This window comes from Rhipicephalus microplus, unplaced genomic scaffold, assembly GCF_043290135.1.
Source record: "Rhipicephalus microplus isolate Deutch F79 unplaced genomic scaffold, USDA_Rmic scaffold_12, whole genome shotgun sequence".
NCBI classification, from domain to species: Eukaryota; Metazoa; Arthropoda; class Arachnida; order Ixodida; family Ixodidae; genus Rhipicephalus; species Rhipicephalus microplus.
The window spans coordinates 21,192,106-21,219,445 of NW_027464585.1; the positions used below are offsets into that span (position 1 = coordinate 21,192,106).

The 27,340-nt window shown below is 49.0% G+C and overlaps 1 protein-coding gene across 3 annotated transcripts in view; it reads right to left on the bottom strand.

Moving 5' to 3' along the window:
- LOC119166687 (beta-hexosaminidase subunit alpha) overlaps window positions 1–27,340 on the bottom strand; it is a 592,332-nt gene that overhangs the window by 510,587 nt on the left and 54,405 nt on the right. For 2 of the 3 annotated variants that reach the window (XM_075882395.1, XM_075882396.1), the window contains exon 2: window positions 17,702–17,852. In XM_075882395.1, the coding sequence (XP_075738510.1) occupies window positions 17,702–17,827 (126 nt within the window). In that variant the 5' untranslated portion in view covers window positions 17,828–17,852. Of the gene's footprint in view, window positions 1–17,701; window positions 17,853–27,340 lie in introns of those variants that run through there. The other variant, XM_037418007.2, reaches the window with a different exon arrangement.

Consider the following 27,340-nt stretch of genomic DNA (forward strand, 5'->3'; position numbering starts at 1 on the left):
TTCTCCTGTGTACGTATCTGATCATCGGCCTATTGTCTTGAAGTTCGAAGTTCCATTTTCTTTTTCGAAAACGCCATGGCTTTTGATGATGATGATGATGAACCTTCGTCTTTGCTGGCACTCGCCCACAAAGAGGGATCGGCCAAGAACCGGGCGGCAGAATCATCAAGTGTGTTTAGTCAGGCATTCAGGTAGTCTCGTAGCCGTAAATAGTAACAACAGGCTAACCGTGTAATCTCTTTGTAGCCCTTATGTACTCGCACGCAGCAGAGAAAACCTCCCTGTACCTATAACCTAATGTAATCCCTCCGAAGGATAAAATTAGTTCCACGTTTATTTTTAAACCTAGCTTCTCAATTGGCGTGACCAGGTATCTTTTCCTTTGATAAGCATAACGTTTACAGGATAAGAAGAAATGATCTATTGATTCCAATTCCTTGCAAAAGAGGCACAACGGAGGTGCTGTTGGTCCAGCTTTATGTAGGTAGTAATTCAGATGCGGAATTCTGAATCGTAATCTGGTGATTGTAGTTTCTAACTGCCGAGATACACACCACTGTTTCTTCCGGCAATATCTTAGATGTATGAAGTCTCTGACTTTATCCAATGATAATTTTTCCATTTCTTTGTGCAAACAAATCTTTCTATATCTGAGTGCTGTTACGTAGGCAAAATCAGGTAAAATAGGTAAATTGGTCCGCTTAAAGATGCTTTGGCTAACGTGTCTGCCATCTCATTTGGATAAATCCCGCAGTGGCCGGGTATCCACAGCAAGTGAAATGTTTTCAGGTTTTCTGGTAATAAACTGCTAATCATACTCAATAATGTCAAATTTTTTGCTGTAGATAGTGCAGTGCATACTGAGAGAGAAGCAGTAAGTATGACCGCTTCTGATTCGCTTGCAGGAAGTTTATGAAGTGCTAGAAATAGAGCAAATAATTCAGCGACGAATATAGGCGTGTAATCTGGTAATCGAACTGAGAAAGACCAGTTAAGAGAAGTACAGAAGATGCCTATTCCAGCCTTTTCGTTCAATACAGATGCATCCGCCGCAATAATGTTGTTTATGGACAGATGAGTCAAGTAATCTTTTAACCGAATATTTAAATGTTGAAGGGGCAGTTGTTTTGCATTAGAGGGGAGAATATCATAAAATTTATTTCAAGTTTTGAATTAGGTGTCTTCGTTATGCAAATCTGATGAATATTTACATTGAGAGGCTCTAGCAATTCTTGCACGAACCTAATCTGAGGGGAGTGTAGTCTAGACCATTGTGTTCAAAAGAATGCGGTTGGTTCTTGAATAAAAATGTATGAAGCTTGTCGCAAAGGCGAATTGTATATATTTAAGAAAGTTTGAACTGTAAGTATTCTAAACCGAGTTAACAAGGGTGGAAGGCGCGCTTCCACATACAAAACATTATTTGCAACAAATTTTGAGAGTCCAAGACACAAGCGCAAAGCTTCTCTTTCTAATAATATTAATTGTCTTAACTTGTAAGCCGCGCTGCCTGAAAATAATACACACCCAAATTCCATGATAGGCCGTACATACATCTTGTAAATCATTATCAATGAACTCCTACGCTATCCTATTTTTCTGTTTCCCAATTTGCGTAACCACCCCAAGGCACGTGATGCTTTACAGCCAACCTCGTCTATATGGCTTTTCCAATTTAGCCTTTTATTATATACGATGCCTAGGTATTTCAGGAAATCGACCTGCGGAATGAGCTCGGTACGATACATCAGGGAAATGTTGACACGATCCTCAAAAGAGAATGGCAGAAGCGCGCTTTTTTTGACGTTCAATGACATATGGATATTGTCAAGCCATCCTTCTAGCATGTTCATGTATTTCTGTAATGCCTGATACAATGAGTGCAGATCACTGTTTGTTGCGAAGAAAGCAATATCATCTGCATATACGTAAATTTGTATATCCTGATGAGTTGGAATGGAACTTAGTAATATGTTGAATAACACCGGGGATAATACTGAACTCTGAGATACACCTCGTGTCTGCTTATATTTTTTAGAAGAGCATCCATCCCAGAATCAATAAAATTATCTGTCTTTCACAAACTCTGTAATTCATACTGTTATATATTTTGGAAAGCGATGGTATTGCATCTGCTGGATTGGGATAGGACGTTCCACTTTTTCGTACGCTTTAGCTAAGTCTAGAGTGACTAGTGCATAGTATTCGCGGCGACGACGAGCCAGCTGTATGTGACTTTCCAAATCCACATGTGCAAACCAAATGGAGTATCCTGATCTAAAGCCAATTTGTCTGGGGTTTAGCATTGTATGTTCATTGATGTTTATTATACGGGCATTTAAGACTCTCTCTACAAGCTTGACCAGGTTAGATGTCAATGAAATAGGCCTTATGTTATCCAGAGTAAACTCCATTTCCTGTTTCTCAAGTATCGCAATTATTTTGGAAAGCTTCAAATCGGCCGGAATCCGAGAATTTTTCAGTGAATAATTAACTATATTACGGACTTCTTGTACGTATAACATGTTACGTATGTAAAGGGGGTTTATTGAATAACTCAGCAAGCGGGTGGTAGTTCTAAAGGAAGGCAGGCGAACCCAGATGACGGTGCTTGATCGCCGATCTCGTGCCTTTTTCTTGAGCTGATGATAGCTGACCTGATGGCATCAACGTCTTTCTTATTCACTACAATTACCCGCGGCGAAAAAGTTGAAGCCATCCTGGCGATCTAACACGTGGGGACAAGCGGGTCAAAGTACGGCTTCAGACGGTTTACGTGAACGATATCACGTCCACGCCGACGACGGTCGCTCGGTGGCGTGAGGGTTTCAATGGCGTAGTTCACGGGTGAAGTACGCTCGACCACGCGGTAGAGACCATGATAATTAGAGAGTAGCTTGGGTGATACACCAAGGGCACAGGGCGGTACATGAAGCCATACAAGTGCTCCAGGAACGAACGTTGGTGCAGAACGATGGTCGTCGTCACGGATCTCCATCTGGCGCTGTTGGTCGGATGTAGTAAGCCGCTTGGCTAGTTTGCGGCACTCTTCTGCGTAACGAGCGGCTTCCGAGACAGGCTGGTATTCGGAGGGATCTGGCGAGTATGGCAGGAAAGTGTCAATGGTGTGTGATGGTTCGCGACCGTACAGGAGAAAAAATTGGGAAAACCCGGTAGTGACTTGCATAGCGGTGTTATACGCGTATGTAACAAATGGGAGAACGAGGTCCCAGTTTGTTTGATCAGAAGCGACATGCGTAGCGAGCATGTCCCCGAGAGTAAGATTAAACCGCTCAGTCAAGCCATTCGTCAGTGGGTGGTAGGCTGTACTCTTCCGGTGAACCATATGGCACTGTTGAAGAAGTGCTTGTATTACATCGGAGAGGAAAACACGCCCTCGGTCACTGAGAAGTTCTCGAGGAGGACCATGACGAAGCACAAAACGATTGAGTATGAAAGTGGCGACGTCTTGTGCTGCAGCTGTGGGGAGAGCAGCAGTTTCAGCGTACCGTGTTAGATGATCCACTGCCACGATAGCCCATCGGTTGCCTGCCGTTGTTAAAGGTAGTGGTCCGTAGAGGTCAATTCCTACTCGGTCGAATGGGCGGTCTGGGCATGGAAGTGGCTGCAATGAACCTGTTGCCGGATGTGGAGGGCTTTTCCGCCGATGACATTCGTGGCAGCCGCGAATGAACTGGCGGACGAAGGTAAACATTCCGCGACAGTAATACCTTTTTCGTAGGCGCTCGTAGGTCTTGAAAACACCAGCGTGAGCACATTGCGGGTCGGAATGAAACGACGCGCAGATGGTAGAGCGCAGCGTTCGGGGAATGACTAGTAGCCATTTCCTACCATCTGCTGAATAGTTGCGCCGGTACAAAAGGCCATCCCGAATACTGAAGTGCGGAGCCTGGCGGCGCAGGGTTCGAGTGGTTGGAAGTGTCGGTGCCTCGGATAACGCGTCAAGAAGCGAAGCGATCCATGGGTCATTGTGTTGTGCAGAAGAGATGGTGTCCTCGTCAAGCGCTGACAACGTGTTGTCCGAGGAAACAGATGCGATGTCCGGGGATAGGGGAGATCGTGACAGTGCATCAGCATCGGCATGCTTGTGGCCGGAACGATATACCACGCGAATGTCATATTCTTGAAGCCGAAGAGCCCAACGGGCAAGACGACCCGATGGGTCCTTAAGCGAAGATAACCAGCATAATGCGTGGTGGTCCGTTACTACATCAAAAGCACAGCCATAAAGGTATAGGCGGAACTTGACAAGCGCCCAAACGATCGCCAAGCATTCCTTCTCGGTGACGCTGTAGTTTGATTCAGCCTTGGTAAGAGTTCTGCTGGCGTAGGCGACGACATACTCGGTGAATCAAGGCTTGCGTTGCGCGAGAACCGCACCGAGGCCGACACCACTGGCGTCGGTGTGGACCTCAGTTGCTGTCGTAGGATCGTAGTGACGCAGTATTGGTGGCGAAGTGAGGAGACGACGAAGGGTACAGAAGGCTTGGTCACACTCAGAAGACCATGACGAGATATCAGTGGTGCTGCCTATAAGTTTGGTCAAAGGCGCAATGATAGAGGCGAAGTTGCGCACGAACCGGCGAAAGTAGGAGCATAACCCCACGAAGCTCCGTAACTGCTTCATAGTCGTTGGTTTGGGGAAGTCGGCGACAGCACGTAATTTAGCCGGGTCTGGAAGTATACCGTCCTTTGATACGACGTGCCTGAGAATCGTAAGTTGCCGAGCAGCGAAGTGACACTTCTTGAGGTTGAGTTGGAGCTGAGCATTCTTCAGGCACGTGAGGACGTGTTTGAGGCGCTCGAGATGTGTTCCAAAGTCTGGCGCAAAGACGACTATATCGTCGAGATAGCAGAGACAGATTTGCCATTTCAAACCCCGAAGAACCGAGTCCATCATGCGCTCGAAGGTGGCAGGCGCATTGCAAAGGCCGAAGCGCATGACATTAAACTCATACAGACCGTCCGGTGTCACGAAAGCTGTTTTTGGTCGATCGGCATCTGCAAGGGGGACCTGCCAGTACCCTGAGCGCAAATCTAATGATGAAAAAAACTCGGCACCTTGTAAACTATCAAGGGCATCGTCAATCCTGGGTAAAACATACACGTCTCTTCGAGTGATCTTATTTAGGCGCCGGTAATCCACGCAGAAGCGAACGGAACCATCCTTTTTTTTTTAACGAGCACTACAGGTGAGGCCCATGGACTTTGTGAAGGTTGAATGACGCCACGTTGCAGCATATTGTTCACCTGTTCGGTAATAACTTGGCGTTCTACCGCAGAAACACGATATGGTCGCTGTCGTAGTGGCGCATTTGAGCCGGTATCGATGTAATGTAGAGTGGTAGAAGTGTGGCCAAGTGAAGGTTGAACAACATCGAAAGATTCGCGGTACTGGTACAGCAGTTGGAGGAGTTCAGATCGTTCAGATGGTGACAGTCCGTCTGCGATCGGCGAATCGAACACTTTTGAAGCCTGTAGACGAGAGTGGTTAAGAGCACTGACGGCGGCGAGGTCACTTTGGGATGATTCTTGCGGCACGGTCAAAAATTGTTCGTTATCAATGGGCTGTACGCATCCAAGAGACTCGCCTTTAAATAGTTTGATGGTATGCGGAAAGGGATTGGTAAGGCAGAGAGCACTGGCTCCATTAGAAATTGAGAGGGCTGAATAAGGGAGCCGAAGTGGTTTCCGACTTAGAAAGAGGCTTGATGGCTCGAAAATTGCTACTTCATCACGCATGCCGTCGGAGACCACAGGGAGCAAAACAGCTGTTGTCGGTGGAATGTCAGTGTCTTCTTTGACAACTAGCTTGAGCGCGGCTTGATTAGTGTGGTCGTAGGGCTGGTCGAAGAACAGAAGCAGTTCAAGTTCGGAACGGGCACAATCTATAACGGCACAATTAAGGGATAGCAAATCCCAGCCAAGTATGATGTCATGAGAGCACGAGGAAAGGACGATAAACTCAACAATGTAGTGGTCCTCCGCAATTTTGAGTCGGGCAGTGCAGGCAACTATAGGTCGAACAGGTTCTCCATTTGCTGCACGTAAGAACATATCAAGCGGCGCGGTCACCTTTCGGAGCTTGCGGCAAAGTTTGGCGTCTATAACAGACACAGCGGCACCGGTATCCACAAGAGCGTATGCATGGGCGCCGTCCACAAAAACTTCGACGATATTTGACGGCAAGGTGCGAGAACTTGAAGATTTCGATAGCGCAGTTCTTGCCCCTTGAATTGGGACGGCTAGTTTCTCTCATTTTGAGGGGCTGGTCGTGGACGCATGGGTGACAAGGAGCGTCGATTGGGTGAAGGTGAGCGACGAGACGAAGTTGCTGGATAGTCACGAGAAGACGTGTTTGACTGACGATCCGAACTTTCATAACCAAAAGGTGGTCGGTCCATGTAGTTGCTTCGTGGTCGGACGTCTGTGTAGGCGGGCACGCGACGACGGCAGTATCGGGAGATATGGCCAGGTCCGCCGCACGCAAAACAGATCGGCCGGTTATCGCGCGTTCGCCAGGCATTTGCAGCAAGGGGCGCCGCCCACGCGGCATACGGCTGAGTCGAGGCGGTGGTAGCGAGGAGAGGAGCCCATGCGACGGAAGACTGAGTAGGAGCGGTGACATGCGGCAGTCCATTGAACGGCGAGGGCTGGTGTGGCTGCTGCCTCTTTAATGCGTCAGCATAAGTAAGAGGCGCGGCGACAACTTGCTGCTGAGAGGGCACTGGCATAGCCTCGGAAATCTAGTCCTGAAGTGCATGTCGGAGCATGGGAGCTAACGGTGTTGGTGGTTGCTCTTGCTGCTGCTGCGGGAGCTCTTGGCGCTGACAAAACGGCAGGAGGGAAAGCTGACGTGCGACCTCCTCACGGACAAAGTCTTTCATTTGTGCTAGAAGGCGGGAGTGGTCAGGTACGACGTCTAGTGCAGCGAGTGGTTGGTTAGGCTGAAATGAACGACGGGTGAGAGCTCGTTGCCGTCGCAATTCGTCGTAGTTCTGGCACAGAGTTACCACTTCAGACACCGTGCCAGGATACTTCACCAGGAGCATTTGAAAGACGTCGTCATCAACACCTTTCATAATGTGCTGGGTCTTGGCACTTTCGCTCATTGCGGCATCGACGCGCTTGCAGAGATCGAGCATATCTTCGATATAGGCGGTAAACGTTTCGGCAGGTTCTTGTGCCCGTGAGCGCAGGCGTTGTTCGCGCGCAACTTCCGCACGGCAGGGCGACCGAGAACCGAGGATATTGCCTGCTTGAAAGTGGCCCAGTTCTCGAACTCGGATTCGAGGTTTGTGTACCACAGTTTCGCCACATTAGCCAAATAAAAGTTGACGGTGCTCAACTTAGCAGCGTCATCCCACCTGTTTGGTCCACTGACTTTTTAGTAGGACGACAGCCAGTCCTCGACGTCCTGGTCTTCGGCGCCCGAAAAGATCGGGGGGTCTCGCTGGTGAACCGGGCCGGGCCAAGTAGGAGCCGCGAGAGGGGCTGACTGTTGGGCAGCGTCAACTTGCATGGTCGACGGCAGGGTGCGGGATCGGAGTTCCAGGGTGTAGGTGATGCAGTTACCCAGCACGATCCACCAAATGTAAAGGGGGTTTATTGAAGAACTCAGCAAGCAGGTGGTAGTTCTAAAGGAAGGCAGGCGAACCCAGATGACGGTGCTTGATCGCCGATCTCGTGCCTTTTTCTTGTGCTGATGATAGCTGACCTGATGGCATCAACGTCTTTCTTATTCACTACACGTTTAACACTTTAATCATGTTACGGATTTCATGTTACGTATAACATTTTAATCATTGTAGAGGTCACCTCATCAGGTCCGGGAGCAGCGGGCGGTAAGCTCTTCATCACATCCGCCAATTCAGCTAAAGATACCTCCTGGAAATCACAATCCATTCTTAGTTTCACCATGGACTTTGGCATAATTGTCGTAAACCTGGTATGCAAGCCTTTAGCAATATTTTCCGAGAATTCAGAGAGTTTGCGAGGAGACAGATGGGTGGAATGACTGCTTTCTGTCTGTGGAATCATTTTTCTCGCACGTAAAAACCTCAAAAGCATTTTCTTATTTTCAGTCTTAGACAGTTAATTAAATCTATTCATATCATAGTCTTCTTTTGCTTTGCGCACTAGACGCTTAAAATCGGTGGCCATGAATTTATAATGCCTCCAATTTTTGGGGCATTGGTTAATTAAAAGCTTTTTCCAAGCTGCTTGATGTTTGCCTGCTGCAGGGCGCGCGCTCAAGATCAGATTCGTCACGCGCAATACGTTTGTCGCCCACGGTGTCTGGTCCTGAACATTGGGATGCGCTTAAAGCACAGTGGCAACTGCGCTGCGCAGTAGAGGGGCGTTCGCTTCGTCGAAGCGTCTCTAAAGAGCTTGCTGATACTGCGATGAAGTTACGCATTGCTTTGCGCGCCGAGACGCCTTCTTCTCTGATGCGAGCGTGGCAGCGTGTACTGCGCGAACGCTTTCAGCGCTTAACTGCTGCTTCGTCCCTGGCGGCAGCAGCAAGGCGCTGTAGAGGCAACCCATGTGTACATCCCGAGGTGCTGCGCTACGCGATACATTCGTTTTTTGGGCAATCAGAGCCAACTGTCTCTATAACAGCACAAATACCACCTGCGCAGCGGCTTCCTACGCGTGATCAATCTGTTTTCTCGGTGCATTTTGAAGCAATATCGTGTTCGGCCATGCGGACTAACTGTGATGAAACACCGCCAATGCTTAGAAGTTTGCCCCGTATTCCCCAAGAAGCTGCGGATTGCCTGCACATCCCTCCGTCGGCTGAAGAGGTAAACGCGGCACTGATATCTATGAAACGTGGAATGGCCCCAGGGCCAGACGCTTTTCCTGTTGTGTTTTGACATTTTGGGATGAGATTGGTGCTACCTTTACCGTGGTTAGCCGGCGATGCTACGAGGACGGTGTCTTTCTATAAAGTTTTCGAGATGGACGCATTGTGCTTATTCCAAGGGGTGATGCTTCCTGTGTTAATCCTGAAGATTGGATACCTATCATGCTCCTCAAAGTTGACTATAAGACAATCGCGGCGGTAGCCTTTCAACGTTTCAGGGGTCTGTTTAACACCCTGGTAGGTCATCACGAGCCTTCATCAGCGCTTGGACGAGAAATGCACAGCTTGTCATTTACAACACGGGATATCATAGGCTATACTCTGTCGTAATCTGCGCGTGGTATCCTTGTGTCTTTGAACCAGGAAAAAACGTTTGACCGACTAGAGTACGCGTATTTTCTTAATGTGCCCACAGCCTTTGGCTTTTCTCATTCGTTTGTGGAAATGTATAAAAATACATACACTGGTATGAAAAGCACACTAGTTCTGGATGGCTGGGAAAGTGCTGCCTTTTCCATAACACGTTTGCTCCATCAGGGATGTACATTGTCTTCTGTGCTATTTGTCTTCAGCCCTGAGCCATACTTGCGAGCTCTTGACGCGGATTCACTTGTCCGGGGTCTTGCACTTCCTGGTAGCGGTGTCGTGAAAGTCACAGCTTTCGCTGATGATATAACCCTGTACATTTCAAATAAAGGTAGCCTTTCACGCAGCCTGCGTGTATTTTCCCACTATGGCTACATTTCAGGTGCAGCTTTGAACATCTCCAAATTCCGGTATTTCTTCATTGCCTCTCCAAACTCCAGGCTGAGCGCCGGTTTTTCCATTCAGCCGGCCGCGTCTCTTCGCATTTGAGGTATTTTATATCACCTCTACGGCATTTGCGAATCCGTTTGGTTAAACGCTCTCGAAGAAGTAAGACTGAAAATTCGGGATGGACGGGATTTTGACTTCCCGCTTCTTGAGCGGAGGTACCTTACGCAGACTGTATTTTGCGGTCGCATTTGGTACCTTACTCACGTCGTGCAACCATCTTTACGTATTGTGCGATCACTGCAGTGTGCTTTGGGTTCCTTTTTATTGTCAGGTGGCACTGAGTTGGTCTCTCGCGCGGCACAGAGACAGCAGCGTTCTCAGGGAGGCTTTGCTTTCCCTTCAGTGTCCATACGCTGGCGGCTGCTGGCACAGCGCTTCGTTTTGCGCCTAGTGCAAGTGAAGGAATCTCCCACACGAACGCTTGCATATATCTTTCTGGGTATTAACCTTCGGTATTTGATACTTAATGTGCCACTTAACAGGAGGTCGCAGTCAATAACACTTCCTGCGTTTTATGCAACAACTGTTGCATTTTTTCGCCATGCCAAGTCGAGCTGTCCTGGCATAGATGTTTTGAACAACCACATAGTTGAGACAACTGCTGCTGTTGTTTCCGTTGGTCCCGCCAGCCCGCCCTGCTCGCTCTAGACGGGTGTCTTGGAGCAAGTTAACGGCTTCTTTTCTGCCTGGACACCTCCGGGACTTCATGTGGCGCCTTGGATGGGGTGTGCTTGCCACTCTTGACCACCTCGAAAGGTGGAGAATGGTCCAGTCAGCAACACGCCCGAACTACTCCCCTCGGGCAAACAAATAAGCATTTTCTGATGCATTGCGTCATTGCTCGAGTTTTTTTGGAGAGCCGTACTTGTCGGATTTCACTGCCTCAGAGTAAATTGCTTTGTTTCTTTTGGGCGTTGTTCGCGAGGCCGCTTCGCTTGTATTCTCAATGTTGACGTCTCTTTCTGCCTCTGGCGCAACCGCAGCGGTTCGCCACCGCCGCACGCTCTACCCACTCCTAGAACGATTGTACTTGGAGCTGCTGTCTTTTCTCGGAGGAGCTCTTCTTCCTCGGTGAAGAGGAATTTCTTCGGCACTGGTCTTGCCCTTTTGTGTCGGTCTGTGACGGACGAGAGAAACTTGTGTTTCGGCCGGCCTGTTATTGGTAGGCTATGTGTCGATGTGCCGGCAGAAATGGCATGCCAACTTGTAAATATGCAATATGTACATATTCATGTTTTATTTGTGTCTCTTGTTTACGTTGAAGTATTTTTTGTGATTGTGTTTGTGTGAACCCTAGAATGTAAATGTTCTTTCAACGTCATCTCAAATCCATGTTCATGTAAATGACGTCTGTTTTGTCATCATCGTTAGAGTATGTCCAAGAAGGAAATGTTCTGTTGAGTGTATAATGAAGGAATGATGACAACAAAAGGGAACAGCAAGCATTATCGCAGAGTAAGGCACCACGAGATCGGCGCACGAGCTCTTCCATCTTCCTCGTCCTGTCGCTATCTCCAATCTCCCACCGGCCCATTTGGTTCGCCCAATAAACCTCTTTACATTTGGTGGAGGTGCCAGGGAACCACATCGCCTACAGCCTCGAACTCCGGTCCCGCACCCTGCCGTCGACCATGCAAGTTGAGGCTGCCCAACAAACAATACCTGTCGCGGCCGCTACTTGCCCCGGCCCGGTTCATCAGCGAGACCCCCCGATCTTTGCCGGCACCGAAGACCAGGACGTCGAGGACTGGCTGTCGTCATACGAGAACGTCAGTGGACCCAACAGGTGGGATGACGCTGCTAAGTTAGGCACTGTCAATTTTTAACTCACCGACGTGGCCAAGCTGTGGTATACGAACCACGAAACTGAGTTCGCGAATTGGTCCGCCTTCAAGGAGGCAATATGTGCCGTTTTTGGTCGTCCTGCCTTACGGAAGCTACGCGCCGAACAACGTCTGCGCACACGAGCACAGGAGCCAGGTGAAACTTTCACATCATATATAGAAGATGTGATCGATCTCTGCCGGCGCGTCGATGCTTCCATGAGGGAGAGTGCGAAGATACAGCACATTATGAAGGGCGTCGACGATGAAGTTTTCCAGATGCTTCTCGCGAAGTCTCCTAGCACTGTGGCAGAAGTAGTGACTTTGTGCCAAAGCTATGATGAATTGCGGAGGCAACGAGCTCAGACGCGACGCTCATTCCAGACAATCCAACCAGTGACCGCACTGGACGCTATGACTGACCAGACAAACCTTCTCGCACAAATGAAAGAATTCGTGCGAGAGGAAGTGGCTCGGCAGCTTTCTCTGCTGCCTTTTGCTAAACGCCAGGATCTCTCGCATCAACAGCCACTGCGACACCCACCACCATTGGCTCCCATGCTCCGACATGTGGTCCAGAAGCAAATTTCGGAGGCTATGCCGGTGCCCTTGCAGCAGCCCCCCGTCACCACGCCTCTTACTTACGCTGAGGCACTAAAGCGACAGCAGCGAATTCACCCCCCGCCGTTCCAGGGACTGCCATATACCTCAGACCCGACTCAGCCGTCCACGGCCCGGGTTCCTCCCATTGCCACCACAGCCTCGACTCACCCGTCTGCCGCATGGACTGGTCCCCTCGTCGCCAATACTTGGAGAACGCGCGATAACCGGCCCATCTGTTTTGCGTGCGGCGGCCCTGGCCATATCGCCCGTTACTGCCGTCGTCGCGTGCCGGGATACACAGACGCCCGGACACAGACAGCTTCATGGACCATTCTCCATCCCGTCTGAAAAATTCTGACCCTCTGTCAAGCTCGTCTTCATGGGAATGTCCGCGTACTATGTCTGGTCGCTCACCTTCACCCCGTCGTTGCTCCCTGTCACCCATGCGTCGTCGGCCACCTCCTGAACACGAGGGAAAGTAACCGCCGCAGTTCAGGAGGCAAGAACTGCGCTGTCGAAATGCTCAAGTCCTCGGACATTGCCGTCGAATATTGTCGAAGTTTTTGTAGAAGGTACTCGAGCATATGCTCTAGTGAATACTGGTGCTGCCGTTTCCGTGATAGACGCTAAATTTTGCCGCATGCTCCGAAAAGTGACGACGGCTCCTAATATGATGTCCTTGCAAACAGCGCATGGGGACCCGGTTCAGCCTGTAGCCGCCTGTACTGTGCGACTGATGATCTTGAAGGACCACTGAACTGTTGAGTTTATTGTCCTTTCGTCATGCTCACACGACATCATACTTGGATGGAATTTTTTATCGCGTAACCATGCCGTTATTGATTGTGCAAGATCGGAGCTTGAACTTTTCCCGTTTTACAACCAACCAACCAGCCGCATTCAGTCCGCCGTACACAAACTCGTTGTCAAAAAAGGCATTGAAATTCCTCCGACAGCAGCTGTGTTGCTCCCCGTGTTCTGTTACGGCAATAGGAACGAAGCTGCATTCTTTGAGCCATCAAGCCTCTTCCTTAGTCGAAGATCACTTCTTCTGCCTAATTCAACCCTATCTATTTCTGAAGGAAACAGTGCTCTTTGCCTCATCAATCCCCTTCCGTATCCCGTCGAACTGTTTCAAGGTGAATCTCTTGGACACGTGCATGCCATTAATAAAGAACAAATTTTTACCATGCCGCCAGATTGTTCCGGTGACTACGACGCCATCAGTGCCCTCAACCCTTCCAATATACCACCTTGCGAGCTTTTCGATTCATCGATTGCCGACGGACTATCGCCATCTGAACGCTCTGAGCTCCTTCAGCTGCTCTACCAGTTTCGTGAATCCTTTGGCGTTGCTCAACCTACCCTTGGCCGAACTTCCAGTTTTTTTCACTGCATCGACACAGGTTCCGACGCGCCCTACGACAGTGCCCATACCTTGTTTCCGCCACGGAACGTCAGGTTATCACCGAACACGTGACGATATGCTAAAGCACGACGTTATCTGACCTTCCCAAAGTCCATGGGCATCACCCGTCGTTCTTGTTAAGAAGAAGTATGGTACAATTCGCTTCTGCGTGGATTACAGGCGCTTAAATAAGATCACTCGCAAAGACGTATACCCTTTGCCCAGGATTGATGACGCCCTTGATTGCTTACTAGGTGCCGAGTTTTTTTTCGTCGTTATATTTGCGTTCGGGGTATTGGCAGGTGCCTTTATCAGATGGTGATCGTCCAAAAACAGCATTCGTGACACCGGACGGGCTATATAAGTTCAATGTCATGCCCTTCGGCCTCTGCAATGCGCCGGCCACATTCGAGCGCATGATGGACTCGGTTCTGCGGGGTTTGAAATGGAACATATGCCTCTGCTACCTCGACAATATCGTAGTCTTTGCACCTGATTTCGCAACAAACCTTGTACGCCTGAAACATGTCCTTACGTGTCTGAAGAATGCGCAGCTCCAACTGAATCTCAAGAAATGCCACTTCGCTGCTCGGACGCTCACCATTCTCGGTCACGTCGTATCAAAGGATGGTGTTCTTCCCGACCCGGCTAAACTACGCGCTGTTGCTGAATTCCCCAAACCAACGACTGTGAAACAGTTACGCAGCTTTGTAGGATTGTGCTCCTACTTTCGACGGTTTGTGCACAACTTTGCTTCCATAATTGCCTCTTTGACCCAACTTTTAAGCAGTGCCGACGACATCTCATCATGGTCTTCCGAATGTGATCACGCATTTACCACTCTGCGCCGTCTCCTGACATCACCGCCTATATTGCGCCACTATGATCCCACGGCTGCAACTGAAATCCATACAGACGCCAGCGGTGTCGGTCTCGGTGCAGTTCTCGCTCAACGCAAGCCTGGATCCCCTGAGTATGTCGTCGCCTACGCCAGCAGAACGCTCAACAAGGCTGAGGTAAACTACAGTGTTATCGAAAAAGAGTGCTTAGCCATACTTTGGGCAATTGTGAAATTTCGCCCATACTTATATGGCCGCACCTTTGCTGTAGTTACAGACCATCATGCCTTATGTTGGTTATCGTCGCTGAAGGATCCATCAGGTCACCTTGCTCGTTCGGCTCTGCAACTTCAAGAGTATGACATCCGCGTCGTGTACCCTTCCGGCCACCAACATGCCGATGCTGATGCGCTCTCGCGATTACCACTGTCGACTGAGGCTGCCTCTATATCTTTTATGAAACACGCGCTGTCCGCTCTTGACATCGACACAATGACCTCTGCAAAGCGCGATGATCCATGGATAACTTCGCTTCTGGACGTTTTATCTCGGGTACCGACCCTTCCCATCACTCGAGCAATGCGACGCCAGGCTTCGCACTTTACCATTCGAGGTGGCCTCTTGTACCGGCGCAATTACTCACCAGACGGCAGGAAGTGGCTGCTCGTTATTCCCCGAAAGCTGCGCTCTACAATCTGTGCATCATTTCACTCCGGCCCGCAATGCGCTCACACCGGTGTCTTCAAGACCTACTAGCGTTTAAGGAAGCGGTACTACTGGCGTGGGATGCTTACTTTTGTTCGACAGTTTATTCGCGGCTGCCACGAGTGTCGGCGACGAAAACAGCCACCGAATGCAGGAGCAGCTCCACTACAGCCGCTTGCGTGCCCTGACCACCCATTCGATCGCGTCGGAATCGACCTTTATGGAACACTACCATTGACCACAGCAGGTACCGGGTGGCTATCGTTGCTGTAGATCACCTGACACGGTACGCCGAAACCGCTGCTCTTCCTACGGCGACCGCTCAGGACGTCGCATCTTTCATCCTCCATCGGTTTGTGTTGCGTCACGGCCCTCCTCGCGAGCTCCTCAGTGACCGGGGTCGTGTGTTTCTATTCGACGTAATTCAAGCACTTTTCCGTCAGTGCCATATTGTACACCGGATGAGTACTGCTTACCACCCTCAGACGAATGGCCTGACAGAGCGGTTTAATCGGACCCTGGGTGACATGCTCACGACGCATGTGGCATCTGACCAAACGAACTGGGACCTCGTTCTTCCGTTTGCGACCTACGCGTAAAACACCGCTACCCAAGTCACCACCGGCTTTTCTTCATTCTACCTTCTATACGGACGTCAACCATCGCGCACAATTGACACTTTGCTGCCATACGCACCAGATGTATGTGAGTGCACGACCGTGCCTGAAGCCGCCCGTCACGCCGAAGACTGCCGCCAACTAGCGAAGCAGTTTACTACGGCTGACCAGCAACGCCAGAAAAAGGTCCGCGATGACGACCACCCTCCTGCCGCCAAGTTCGCCCCTGGAACCCTTGTATGGCTGTTTGTACCACGCTGTGCACCTGGTTTGTCTACCAAGCTACTTTCAAATTACCATGGCCCATACCGCGTGGTAGAGCGCACATCGCCCGTCAATTACGTCATTGAACTGCTTACGCCACCCGGTGGCCGTCGTCGGCGTGGACACGATATTGTTCACGTGGACCGCTTGAAGCCGTACTTCGACCCGCTCGTTCCCACTTGTGAGATCGCCAGGATAGCTTGATCTTTCTCGACGGGGGCAATTATAATGAAGGAATGATGACAACAAAAGGGAACAGCAAGCATCATCGCAGAGTAAGGCACCACGAGATCAGTGCTCGAGCTCCTCCATCTTCCTCGTCCTGTCGCTATCTCCTATCTCCCACCTGCCCGTTTGGTTCGCCCAATAAACCTCTTTACAAGTGTTATTGACGTTTGTGGCAATAACTTTTTTCTAAACAAAGGCACGAAATCGGTGATCGAGCACCGTCATCCGGGGCCGCCTGCGTTCTTTTCGAGCTACCACCCGCTTGCTCGGTTCCTTCAATATACCCCCTTTACAAATGTATGTACAAATTGTGAACGAGGAAGCAGCTCGACAATTAATGCGCCAGCCTTTCATATTTGCCGAGACAATTGAGAATGAGGAGGCATCCCCGCGCTTAAAAGGCATTCAGGATCTCTGAGGGACGCGCCCAGTGTCAGTGACGGAGGCACTGAGTGCCTCTGACTGACGCACTCAGCGTCTGTGGTGGGTCTTGCAGCACTTTTCAGGCAGACGGTCTCCAGCTTCCATCTCTGAGAGCCTTGCAGTGGTTGGTCGCAGCACGCTTGTAGCAGTGGTCTTTTTGGAGGGCTGGCGGAAAGGAGACCTCGATTCCGTGAAAGGAGCCGTGCGTGACACTTGCGGGAATACACCTATGAGCTCGGCAGCTAGATGGATTAAAAGTAGATAAGGCGTGGTAGGCGGACTGGCATTGGCTCCTAAATTCTAGCTGTAATGCCGGGCAGCCAGTGGCTGCATAGTGGTTCTGTAGCATATATGCGCCAGTAAAAAACTGTGTTATACCAGCAAGATCCTGGTACATTGGGGCAGCGGCTTCCTGTACGACGGCACAAGCTGCAGTGTTGCGCTTTTAGCGTACTCCTGGGAGGTCGAAGGCAATGGAGAGTAGCGTTGGTGAGGTAGCGACCACAGGAGAGTCTCCTGTGGAGGGGGACAGATGTTGATGTATTCGATTTTGCAGATAGGGAAGGAGGAGGTCAAAGGGTGAATTATTGCTTAACCATTTAAAGCATGGCAGCGCAAAGAGCGAAAAAAAATGTGTCAAGCAGCTGCTACTATAGGATAGCCAATGCAGGGTATACTAAAGGAGTTAGGGATAGGAGAGGTGATGTAGGGTGGGGAAAATGAAAATGAGAAATAGATGGTAGAGTGTGCGCAAATCATAGTACAGCGAAAGCGTGCAAAAGGGCAGTGAAAAATTATGTGAGGCTGAGTGGGAGGGAAAGGCAAAGAAGGAGAATTCATCACCTGGAGAGGTCCATCACGTCATTTTTTTTGCGAATGAATATGCTGATTGCTCTCCATTGCACAATCTCTGTTAGCCCCCAATGAGGTTGAAGTATGTATAAATAAATATCAAACGAATAAGTGTTTTTATGGTAATAAGATTCACTGATATCGCTTCTCACATTAAAGATGTTCCTGTTCAATAGTTTGTTTAAGCACACACTGAAACTACTGACACTGCATGCATAAGCTTGAGAACTCACCACACCTGGGCGACTCAGGCGCCCAGCCTTTCTTTGGTGCGGCGCTGGGGATGCGGACGTCATGCACAGCAATACGACCAGTAAGCTAGGCAGCGCTGTGGCGGAGGTCTGCCAGCAACACTTCATGATGACGGTATAGGCAAGCCAAAAACTGCAAAGAACAAGCAGAGAACATGCAAAGCCATAAGTTAGAAATTTCGCAGCTCTTGGCTCGAGCCTAACAGTCCAGCATATTTATTTTCAGGCACTGTAATGTTATGGAGTTTTATTTTTACAGATTTCATTAAAAACGTCTGGCTTTAATGAAACCCTGTGTGCACCACGTAGCTGTGGTTTTTTGACACAGAACTCCCATATTTCTTTTTATTGCAGACTGTCACTCACTCCTGTTACATTACGCCTCACGTCATCAATTGGCCATGCAGAAAAACAAATCTTAGAAAACGACATGACTTAAGAAAAACAAGCAAGTGCATCTCAAAACGTGAGGTCCAACTCACCGATGGCTAGAAAATGCATGCAGTAGAGAAACCTATTGTAGAACAGCTGCGAAAATCCGTGACCAACAAGCCCTCAGCCTGAAACAGGTCACTCGACAGTGGTACGTTCTACCGGTCATTTTGAAGCGCTGCATAGGCATCCTAATTATAAGAAAAATAGCTTACCATTACTGCCAAAGTAATTCGACGAATACATAAGAGAGATGGAGCATGACTTGTATACCTCCTTCTCGTTTAGGACTGTTGAGCTCAATAAACACGAACAATTCAAATATAGTTCACACGTTCCGAGGCCCCACACAGGGGTGAAGCAAATGGGTGGCACACCGTTCGCCGAAATTTGTTTTCTCCCTCATGCTTAAGTTCGTTTTCTTGCCTTGACATAGAGAGCAAAAATGGCCATTTCGAAAGGGTGTCTCTCCCGAAGCCCCCACGAAAAAATTTCTGGCTACGTGTCTGGCCCAACAATACTGTTATTACCGATCTTGACACCACTGTGTTGGAATGGGCACCTCAGTTCCATTCCGATTTCATGCCGTGGAAAAGCTAATTGCTGTAATTCTGTTCATTTTATTTCCTCGGAAATAAAAAAAACTGCCCATTCCCAATTTGCGAAAGACCAGGCAGGTCAATTCCGTTTCCACGATTCTTCACGTAGAACAGGTATAACTTGATAGCTTTCCCGAGCTAAAATTGATTGCACCAACATAAATGTTATGTCAGTAGATGTATAAAAACTTCACAAGTACGCTAAACACGTTCCCACAGTCGAATAATAGTGGCTTGGTGACTTATTTTGTGCAGTACCACCACACAGAGTACTCGTATACAGATTCAGAGAACGCGGAGCTGGATCGACTTATCCAACTTTATGACCTGAAGGCGGCCCTGACTAAAATGAAGCGAGGAACGGTGCCGGGAAGAGACTAAGTAACAGCGACACTACTTGCCAACCTTTTGAACCCGGCCTACGACGCATTTCTCGGGTAGAAAAAATCTGGCTTGGTGGGACACCCCTTCCAATCGAAAGGAAGACTGCCCTGGTCAATTTCATTCCAAAATCCGGCAAAGCCATAAACACGGACAACCTTTTTTCTATCTCTCTCACGTCTTGCGCGGGAAAGCTTATGAAGACTGTGGTGCGAGATGGCATGCCCGAGCTTTCGAATACCAACACATATTTGCAGACAGAATTCTCAGGCTCTGCCCACACCGGTCCGCACAGGATGTCCTGGTTCAATTACACCGTGAAATCCTAAATCCTGTCGAGTACCTTCCTAATTACAAGGCAGTACTCGCCCTTGATTTGAAGGGGGCTTTTGAGAACGTCACACATGACATATTACAGAAGCACCTTTCCCAAACCAACTGTGGACACATGCGTTATTTCATTCGACAATTCCTTTCTGACCAACAGTCATACATCCGAATACAAGATGAAGAACGTGGCCCCTAACAATAAGGTACGATAGGTACCCCACAGGGTGCTATCGTTTAATTCAGCTATGATGAAACTCCCGGCTCAGCTCGATATTGTTGAAGGCATAGAGCACGCGCTGCATGCCAACGGTATTACCATATGGGCCAGACAGAATCGGTAGGAGACATGGAAGTCAACCTGCAGCAAGGGGCGGACATTGTGGACGCCTATATGCCCGCCGCTGCAGCCTCCGATGCACCCCGACCAAATCGGAATTTGTGCACTTAGGCCCCTTGGCAAAGTGCACTGCCAAAATTGAACTGTTCTTACAAAGTATACCCATCCCAGAACACAATCAGATCAGAGTACTGGGCCTGTTTATTCATAAACATCGCCGAGTCGATACAACAATGACCAATTTGTGTAACATGTGGGACCATGTGGGCCGTATGAGCCACCCGGTTTTCAACTAGCGCGGGGGGTTACGTTGCAAAGGTCTCTTGCGGCTGGCGCATGCATTCCAATCCAGTCGGGTCTTCTACCCGGCTACTTACCTCCACCTGCGCAAGTTTGACGAGAAAGCCCTTGAAGTGATTCTCAAAAAGATGTAAAAGCGTGCCCTCGATCTCCCAATAGCCACGTCTAACCAGCGCCTTATATGCCTGGCGATGGTAAAAACTTTCGTAGAGCTGCGGGAGGCACGCTTTATTAACCAATACATGAGACTTTCGAACACTCAGTCGGGTCAACGCCTATTAGCGTGACTACACATCCACCACCCAATAGAGACAGGAGAGCGCGTACGCATCCCAGAAATATGGAGAAACCCCCTGAACGTGCGCCCTTTTCCGGCCAACATGGCAAGTGACGGCCACAGTGGCAGGCACCTTGCGTGGGCAGAGGCACTAGCCCATCATCATGGGAACAAACACGGCATATTTTACGTGGATGCCTCCGACCTTCACTATGGGAGGTGGTACACGGCGGCCGTCGTCCACCAAAACAAGCCGGTGAATGGTTTCACATTCAGAGCACAGGACATCACACGTGCAGAAGAAGTCGCCTTCGCACGAGCTGCCGTAGACCAAGACTCGCGCGCCATCATCACGGACTCTAGGGGGGACTGCAGAAATATTCAACGCGGGTACGTCCCATACATGGCGTACCACGTCTTTCAAAATAGTAATTACGTCGGGGCTCCCACGTCCCGTAGCAAGATAAGGGCTTCAGCTCACACGGGCCTCGAAGGCAGTGGAACGGCAGACGCCGCTGCCCGCGCGCTCACTCTCCTGGTAACGCTTTCAGACTTTTCCAGTATGAATACCGAACCTACTTCGGCCACGAAATTTCTAGAGAATACTGAATTCTATCAATTCAGCCACGCAATTTATCAGAAACCTTGTTAGGGCCTTACAAAGGCAGAGAACGTTTACTCCTCCACCTTTACACCAAAACACTGCTGTGCCCTGCCCAGCACTTTTCAAACATCTGGATCATGCGTGGACAGAAAAATGCCCGCACTGTGCGGAGAAGTCATTTGACATCTTCCACATGGTGTGGGCATGCCAGTGAACTCCGCACCTGACCCCGGAACGAAACCTCACCTGGGATGACTGGGAAGCAGCCCTGCTTAGCTGTTCCAACCTGGCGAGACAGAAGGCCCTGGTCAATCAAGCTCGAGTCGCGTTGGATGCCATTAAACTTCTCTAACCAGGAGCCCACTTATCGTGTGTGAGGGGTGGCCCGTGACGGACTATTTTCCTCCTACTTCCTGTATATATATAAATAATAATGTTTTTCTGTCTCTCTACATCACACTGATAGTTCCCAAAATGTCAGTTCTTGCTCTTCCTATGGTATTTTCATGGTAAGAGAGAGAGAGAGAAAGAGAAGTGAACGTTTATTTAGAAAACAGGGTTCCGTGCGATCCCCGGTGTCACCCTTAGGTGAGAGGGTTCCCTAGTCCAGGAACCCTCTGGAATCGAGTGCCCTCTGGGCCCGAGCGACCAGTTGTCGCTGGTGTTCCAGGTCCTCGAGGACGAGCTTGGCCTTCCATGTTTCTATTAGGTGGTCGTCGTTTAATCTAACGCTGCGTCTGAGTTGCGTCCCTTGACTGTGACCGACGCTAACTCTCGGCCTTGAGAGTTGACGACGCTGAGAGCACACGTGTTTCTACGGGGGTACTTGGCCGCGTCGGTATAGCGGGTGTTCGGGTCTAGCCTGAATTTTAGTAAGCTCAATAAAAATATAAGTAAATATTTGTCAACTCATGCACTGACTTGTTTTGAGCGTATTTTACCAACTTCGCGGCACCTCTTTACTATATCGCCAGCAGCTAGCAAAGCTTAAAGCTTTCGCCGCTACTAACCAGGATTGCTTTCTACGAAACTACTAAGACACATACGCTACTATATTTCTTATAAACACCACCGTGTACCTTGCAGTAATCTTGACACTATCAAGAAAATTTAGACCAATCTTGAATTTGTCGATTCCTTTTGTATATAAATTTTGAGCTAAGTAATCCCACACATATGTGACCAGCAAGAAAATTTACAAAACGCCTGTTATTTTTCTCAATTCTACTGCTTCTAACCTCTACACCATTGACACAAAACGAGTGCTCAAAAAAGGCGCGCCGCCAAATTCTCGCGGAGAAGCGCCGAGAGCTCAACAATAAAAAAAGAAAACAAGCATCCAAAGACTCCCCGGGCGCGCGTCCTTCTCCCCTCGGAAGCGTGGGTTCGCCGACGAACCTCCTCTCATCGGCGCCCGAGCAAGCCCTCGAATGTTCTAGATGGAAAGGGGCGTGGTGATGCCGGGTTGCGTCATCCGTCGCGGACGGCCTTCGAACCATCTCGCCCTCTCCCCAGCCTTCGCTGCGTTTCACACCGATGAATTAATGAGAACTTTCTGGAATCTCGCACGGAAGGTATTTAATCGAGCAGCCGAGATGGGAGATCAGGAGAAGAAGGAAGTTAACGCCGGTGTGCGTAGGGTATCCCGCCGTGTTTGTCGGTGAAAGTTTTGTCCCTAGGGACAAAGCAGGAGAAGAAGAAGGTATGCACCAGAGCGCGTAGGGTGTTCCGCCTTGCGGGCGAAGCCTTTTGTCTTCCGTGACAAAGGGGGAGAAAAAGAGGATTTCCACCTGAGGGATAAAGGCTCGAGCTACAGGCAAGAGCGCGTGTCTACCGCTATCGAGCGAAGACGCGTGGCAACAGCAGCTGCGTGTGTGAAGCCGATGTGTTTCCGGCGAAGATGTTTTGAGCTTAAAGAGCGGCCAGTTGAAAACGCGAGGTTTCCAGGAAGAGAAACTTCGGGGGCGAAGACGCGAGTTTTCCTGGAAGAGAAACTTCGGGGGCAGCGGAACGACAACAACGCTGGACTTTCAGTGAGTGATTGTCGGAAGAGTATCATTCAGACTTTTGTTCCAAGAACTTTGCACTGAATAAGTTTTCCAACTCTTTAGTCTTTAAGTGTCTTGCTTGTTCGAGGCATGCGACTGCATTGTAGTGCTTATTGTTGTCTGTGTCCATTGTTTCGAGTGTGACTGATTGTACTGTGTAGTACGTTGTTTGATTGGTGACATATTGTATGCAACTATTGTGGAGTGTGCAAGCTTGTGTCTTGTTTTTGATCTGCCATTATTGAGAATATAATTTTGTTTTGTTTATCAACTCTCGACTCTGAATTGTTCTTTGGGCCACAGCCGGCGTCCGCTGGCGCGCCAAAAAGGACCACTTCTAAATTGTCCACGCTTTCGTGTTGCGGTTCGGGGGGCCGATACTTCGGCCCTTGGAATTAGCCCGGCGATCGCCTCCCGAATTAACGGGACCTGTGACAATTATTATGGCATCCGCGACAGGACCTTTTGGTGCACAGTGTGTCCAAAGTAGTGAGAAAGAGCCTCTAGTTGTTGATAGTGCAATCAGAACGATTTTGTGTGTTGCTCAGTGTTCTCGTTAACGAGTGCAGGAGAGTGTTTCGATATACTGATTTAGGCAGATATTTTTTGCACGCGGCAAGGTTTTATTTGCGAGACACAATCGATCTCGAAAGGTCGTCGCTCTTGGTGAGAAGATGGGCCTTTTTGGGGACAAACTACGGAAGTGGGTCACCCAGAAGGAAAAAGAAGAAAAAGAGAGGGCCAAGGAAGAAAAAGCACCTGAGTTGGAGAGAGGTTGGCAGCTGAGAGAGCGAAAGTAGAAAGAGAGCAGCAATTGAAGTTGGAGCTGGAGAGAGAAAAGTTGGCAGCTGAGAGGGCGAAAAAAGAAAGAGAAGCGCAGATGGCTGAAAGGTAACGGCAGCGGCAGCACGAGATGGAACTCGAGCGGCTCCGTTTGCAACAGCGAAGTGAAACTCCGGTCCAAGCTAGAGTTGAAAGCAGTGAACGGGAAGATCATGGCTTCCGCTTGAACCCAAGCAAGCTGCTCGTAGCGTTTGATGAAAGGAAGGACGACCTTGACGCGTACCTTCACAGATTTGAGACGATTGCAAGGAGCCAGAATTGGCCGGAACATCAATGGGCAACTGCTTTGAGTACTTGCTTGAGTGGTGAAGCGCTCAGTCTGTACGGTAGGCTGACGCCGACCGATGCAGCTAACTATACAAAGGTGAAAGCTGCTTTGCTGAAGCGATTTAGATTTACTGTGGAAAGATTCCGGGACAGATTTCGGACAGGAAACCCAGCTGATGGTGAGACGGTTACGCAGTATGCCGCCCGACTTTGCCATTATTTCGACATATGGATTGAACTTTCAGGGACAGCGCAGGAGTACGATGAACTTAGAGAGCTCCTAAATAGAGAACAATTTCTTACTAGTTGCCACCCAAGCCTGTCGCTGTACTCTAAAGAGAGGAGAGCTAAGTCACTTGAAGACATGCTTGAATTAGCTGATCAATTCTTGGAAGCGCAAGGCGGCACTAATTTGGCCAAGGTCAAGAAGGAGTGTCCTGAAGATTCGAAAAATTCGGCACCCGAACAAAAGAAGCGTGCACCGCAGAGTGTTCCGCGATGTTTTCTGTGTAACCGAGTGGGTCATCGCGCAGACAACTGTCGTACTAACTTTACGAGCCCTACGGTAGTAAAATGTTTCAAGTGTGGTCAGACTGGGCACAAAACGGACGCATGTCGTAACGGAGTGAGTCAAACTCACCAGGTATTCTGTGTGCTAGCAGCACCAAAATCCGATGGTGATGCCGCCACCGACGGATTCGTATAATTGAAAAATGGGGAGAAAATTCCTATTGTGGGTGCTGTAATGACAATACAGCCAACCGGTGTTACGAAGGCAAAGCCAACGCTGTCTGGAGAAATTGCGGGCAAGAAGGTTACGGTACTAAGAGATACCGGCAGCTCCACTGTTATCGTGCGGAGAAATTTGGTACGAGAAAGTGAGTTAACAGCCAAAATTAAACCGGTTTGCCTAATTGACAGTACAGTTCGGATGCTTCCCGAAGAAGAAATTGAGGTTGAAACCCCGTACTTCAGCGGGAAGGTTACTGCTCTATGCATGACGACCCCCCTGTACGATCTCGTCATCGGAAACATCGACGGGGCGCGAGGGCTTAATGATCCAGGACGATTGGGAGAAGACCCGAAGATGGAGCTCCCACCGACACAGGGACCGCGAGATACAGCGGAGAAGAATCCCGTGAAGGATTTCACTCGAGCCCAAGGCGCAAGAGACAGTGAATGAGAACATTATCTTATTGAATGAGTTTACGTGCTGGGCAGCTGGACTTACGTCGGCTCGACCTCAACTGACCGACAATGTAAAGATGACGGAGTCGGCCAGCCAGGCCAAATGTCGGGACATGAACAAGCGGGTTAATAACCGGACAGGATCGGTTGAGCGTCATTACCCGCTAACAATGTCGGAAGTGACAACGATGGCTGAGACGCCGCCTCAGATACCATCGGTGGAATGGGCTCGCCGGAACAAAACGAGGAAAAACAAGAAAATATTGAGCGAGCACCGCAACAAAGGGCGCACGCGCAGCTCGAAGTACTTAGGATAGGTGCTGAGGTCAAATCGGAATGCGTTTGGCTGTGTTGTTATTGTGTTATCCTGTGTCACAAGTGTCGAAGTGTTTGTGCTGTGACGTGATGTATAGTATTGTACAATTGTTGTAATGAGAGAATTTTGTACATTTGTATTGTTTGGAATATGTGGTGGAGTGTTGTACTCATGTACCTGTGGTTATATTTCATGTGTTGTGAGATTGAATTACAATGTACAATTGTATTGAGTGATTTATTGTGAATGTGACGTGTCGTGAGCGACGGACTATGTTACAGTCTTTGAGAGTGTGGGGACTGTTTCCGGTCGTTTGTGTGGTTTTGAATATTATGAGATAATATTCTTAAAGTGGGGGGCAGTGTCACAAAACGAGCGCTCAAAAAAGGCGCGCCGCCAAATTCTCGCGACGAAGCGCCGAGAGGTCAACGATAAAAAAAGAAAACAAGCATTCAAAGACTCCCCGGGCGCGCGTCCATTTCCCCTCGGAAGCGTGGGTTCGCCGACGAACCTCCTCTCATCGGCGCCCGAGCAAACCCTCCAATGTTCTAGATGGAAAGGGGCTTGGTGATGCCGGGTTGTGTCATCCGTCGCGGACGGCCTTCGAACCGTCTCGCCCTCTCCCCAGCCTTCGCTGCGTATCGCGCCGACGAAATGATGAGAACTTTCTGAAATCTCGCGCGGAAGGTATTTAATCGAGCAGCCGAGATGGGAGACAACCATGCGCTATTTTAAAGTAGGAGCATTATTAGCCCTCAAAACAGCTGCAACAGTATACGACACCAGCTAAGAATATCAAGAGCCGTAACCGGCTCGCATATGATGTGCGCGTTTGGCGGTGTGTCCTTGTCTGGGATTTGTTCATGCCTCTGCGTATGTTGCTGTGATGCGTACTTGCCATGGTAATTATATGAATTTAATAGTGGTTACTAGTAGCCTATGTGGACATTTGCACGCTTATCGTCGTGTATATACTTATGTAATGACTGATCTTGATGCGGACATGCACATGCACATATATATGCCCGCTAACAATAAATTCAGTAATGTAATAATTATACGTGTCAGCACTATTCACCACCTTGCAAACTACAAGTTTCACTAATCAGCAGTCTACTACCTAGATTTATAAAAAGGTTTCATCTTTTTGCGACAAGGAAATGCTTAGTTTCAAGATAAAGGGAGTGAATAAGCAGGCCTTTTTCTAAGAGTGCACATTTAACAAATGACTTTTTATTATGATTTAAGCTTAAATTCGTTAACGCTAAATTGACGACTTCCGTAGAGATTCAAGGCGGCGTCACATTGGTTACGTGGGATCACCTGCTTTGGCTAGCTACATGAACTAATGCAAAAATCTATTCTATACGGTTGATCTTGTACAACAGATCATTTCCCATAGTGTTCACACAGTTCACCGTGTAGAAATGTGTGCTAAGCTGACCTATACATCTACCTTTGCGATAATTTCAGGGAAAGGCACCCATGTTGCACCCATGTGCTAGCAGGTGTACGAAAGCTTGCATAAACGCATGCATCGCAACGGAAATGTCACGCATCAAAACCTTTGGATCAACTATTGAATATGCCTCCGAGCCACCGATGGCCGCAGATGCAAAAACAAATTGAAGGAGAAGGTCACAGCAGGCGGCTGAAGCGCTGCTGAGAAAAAAAATTACTAGGTGTAAAGAGCTCAAGC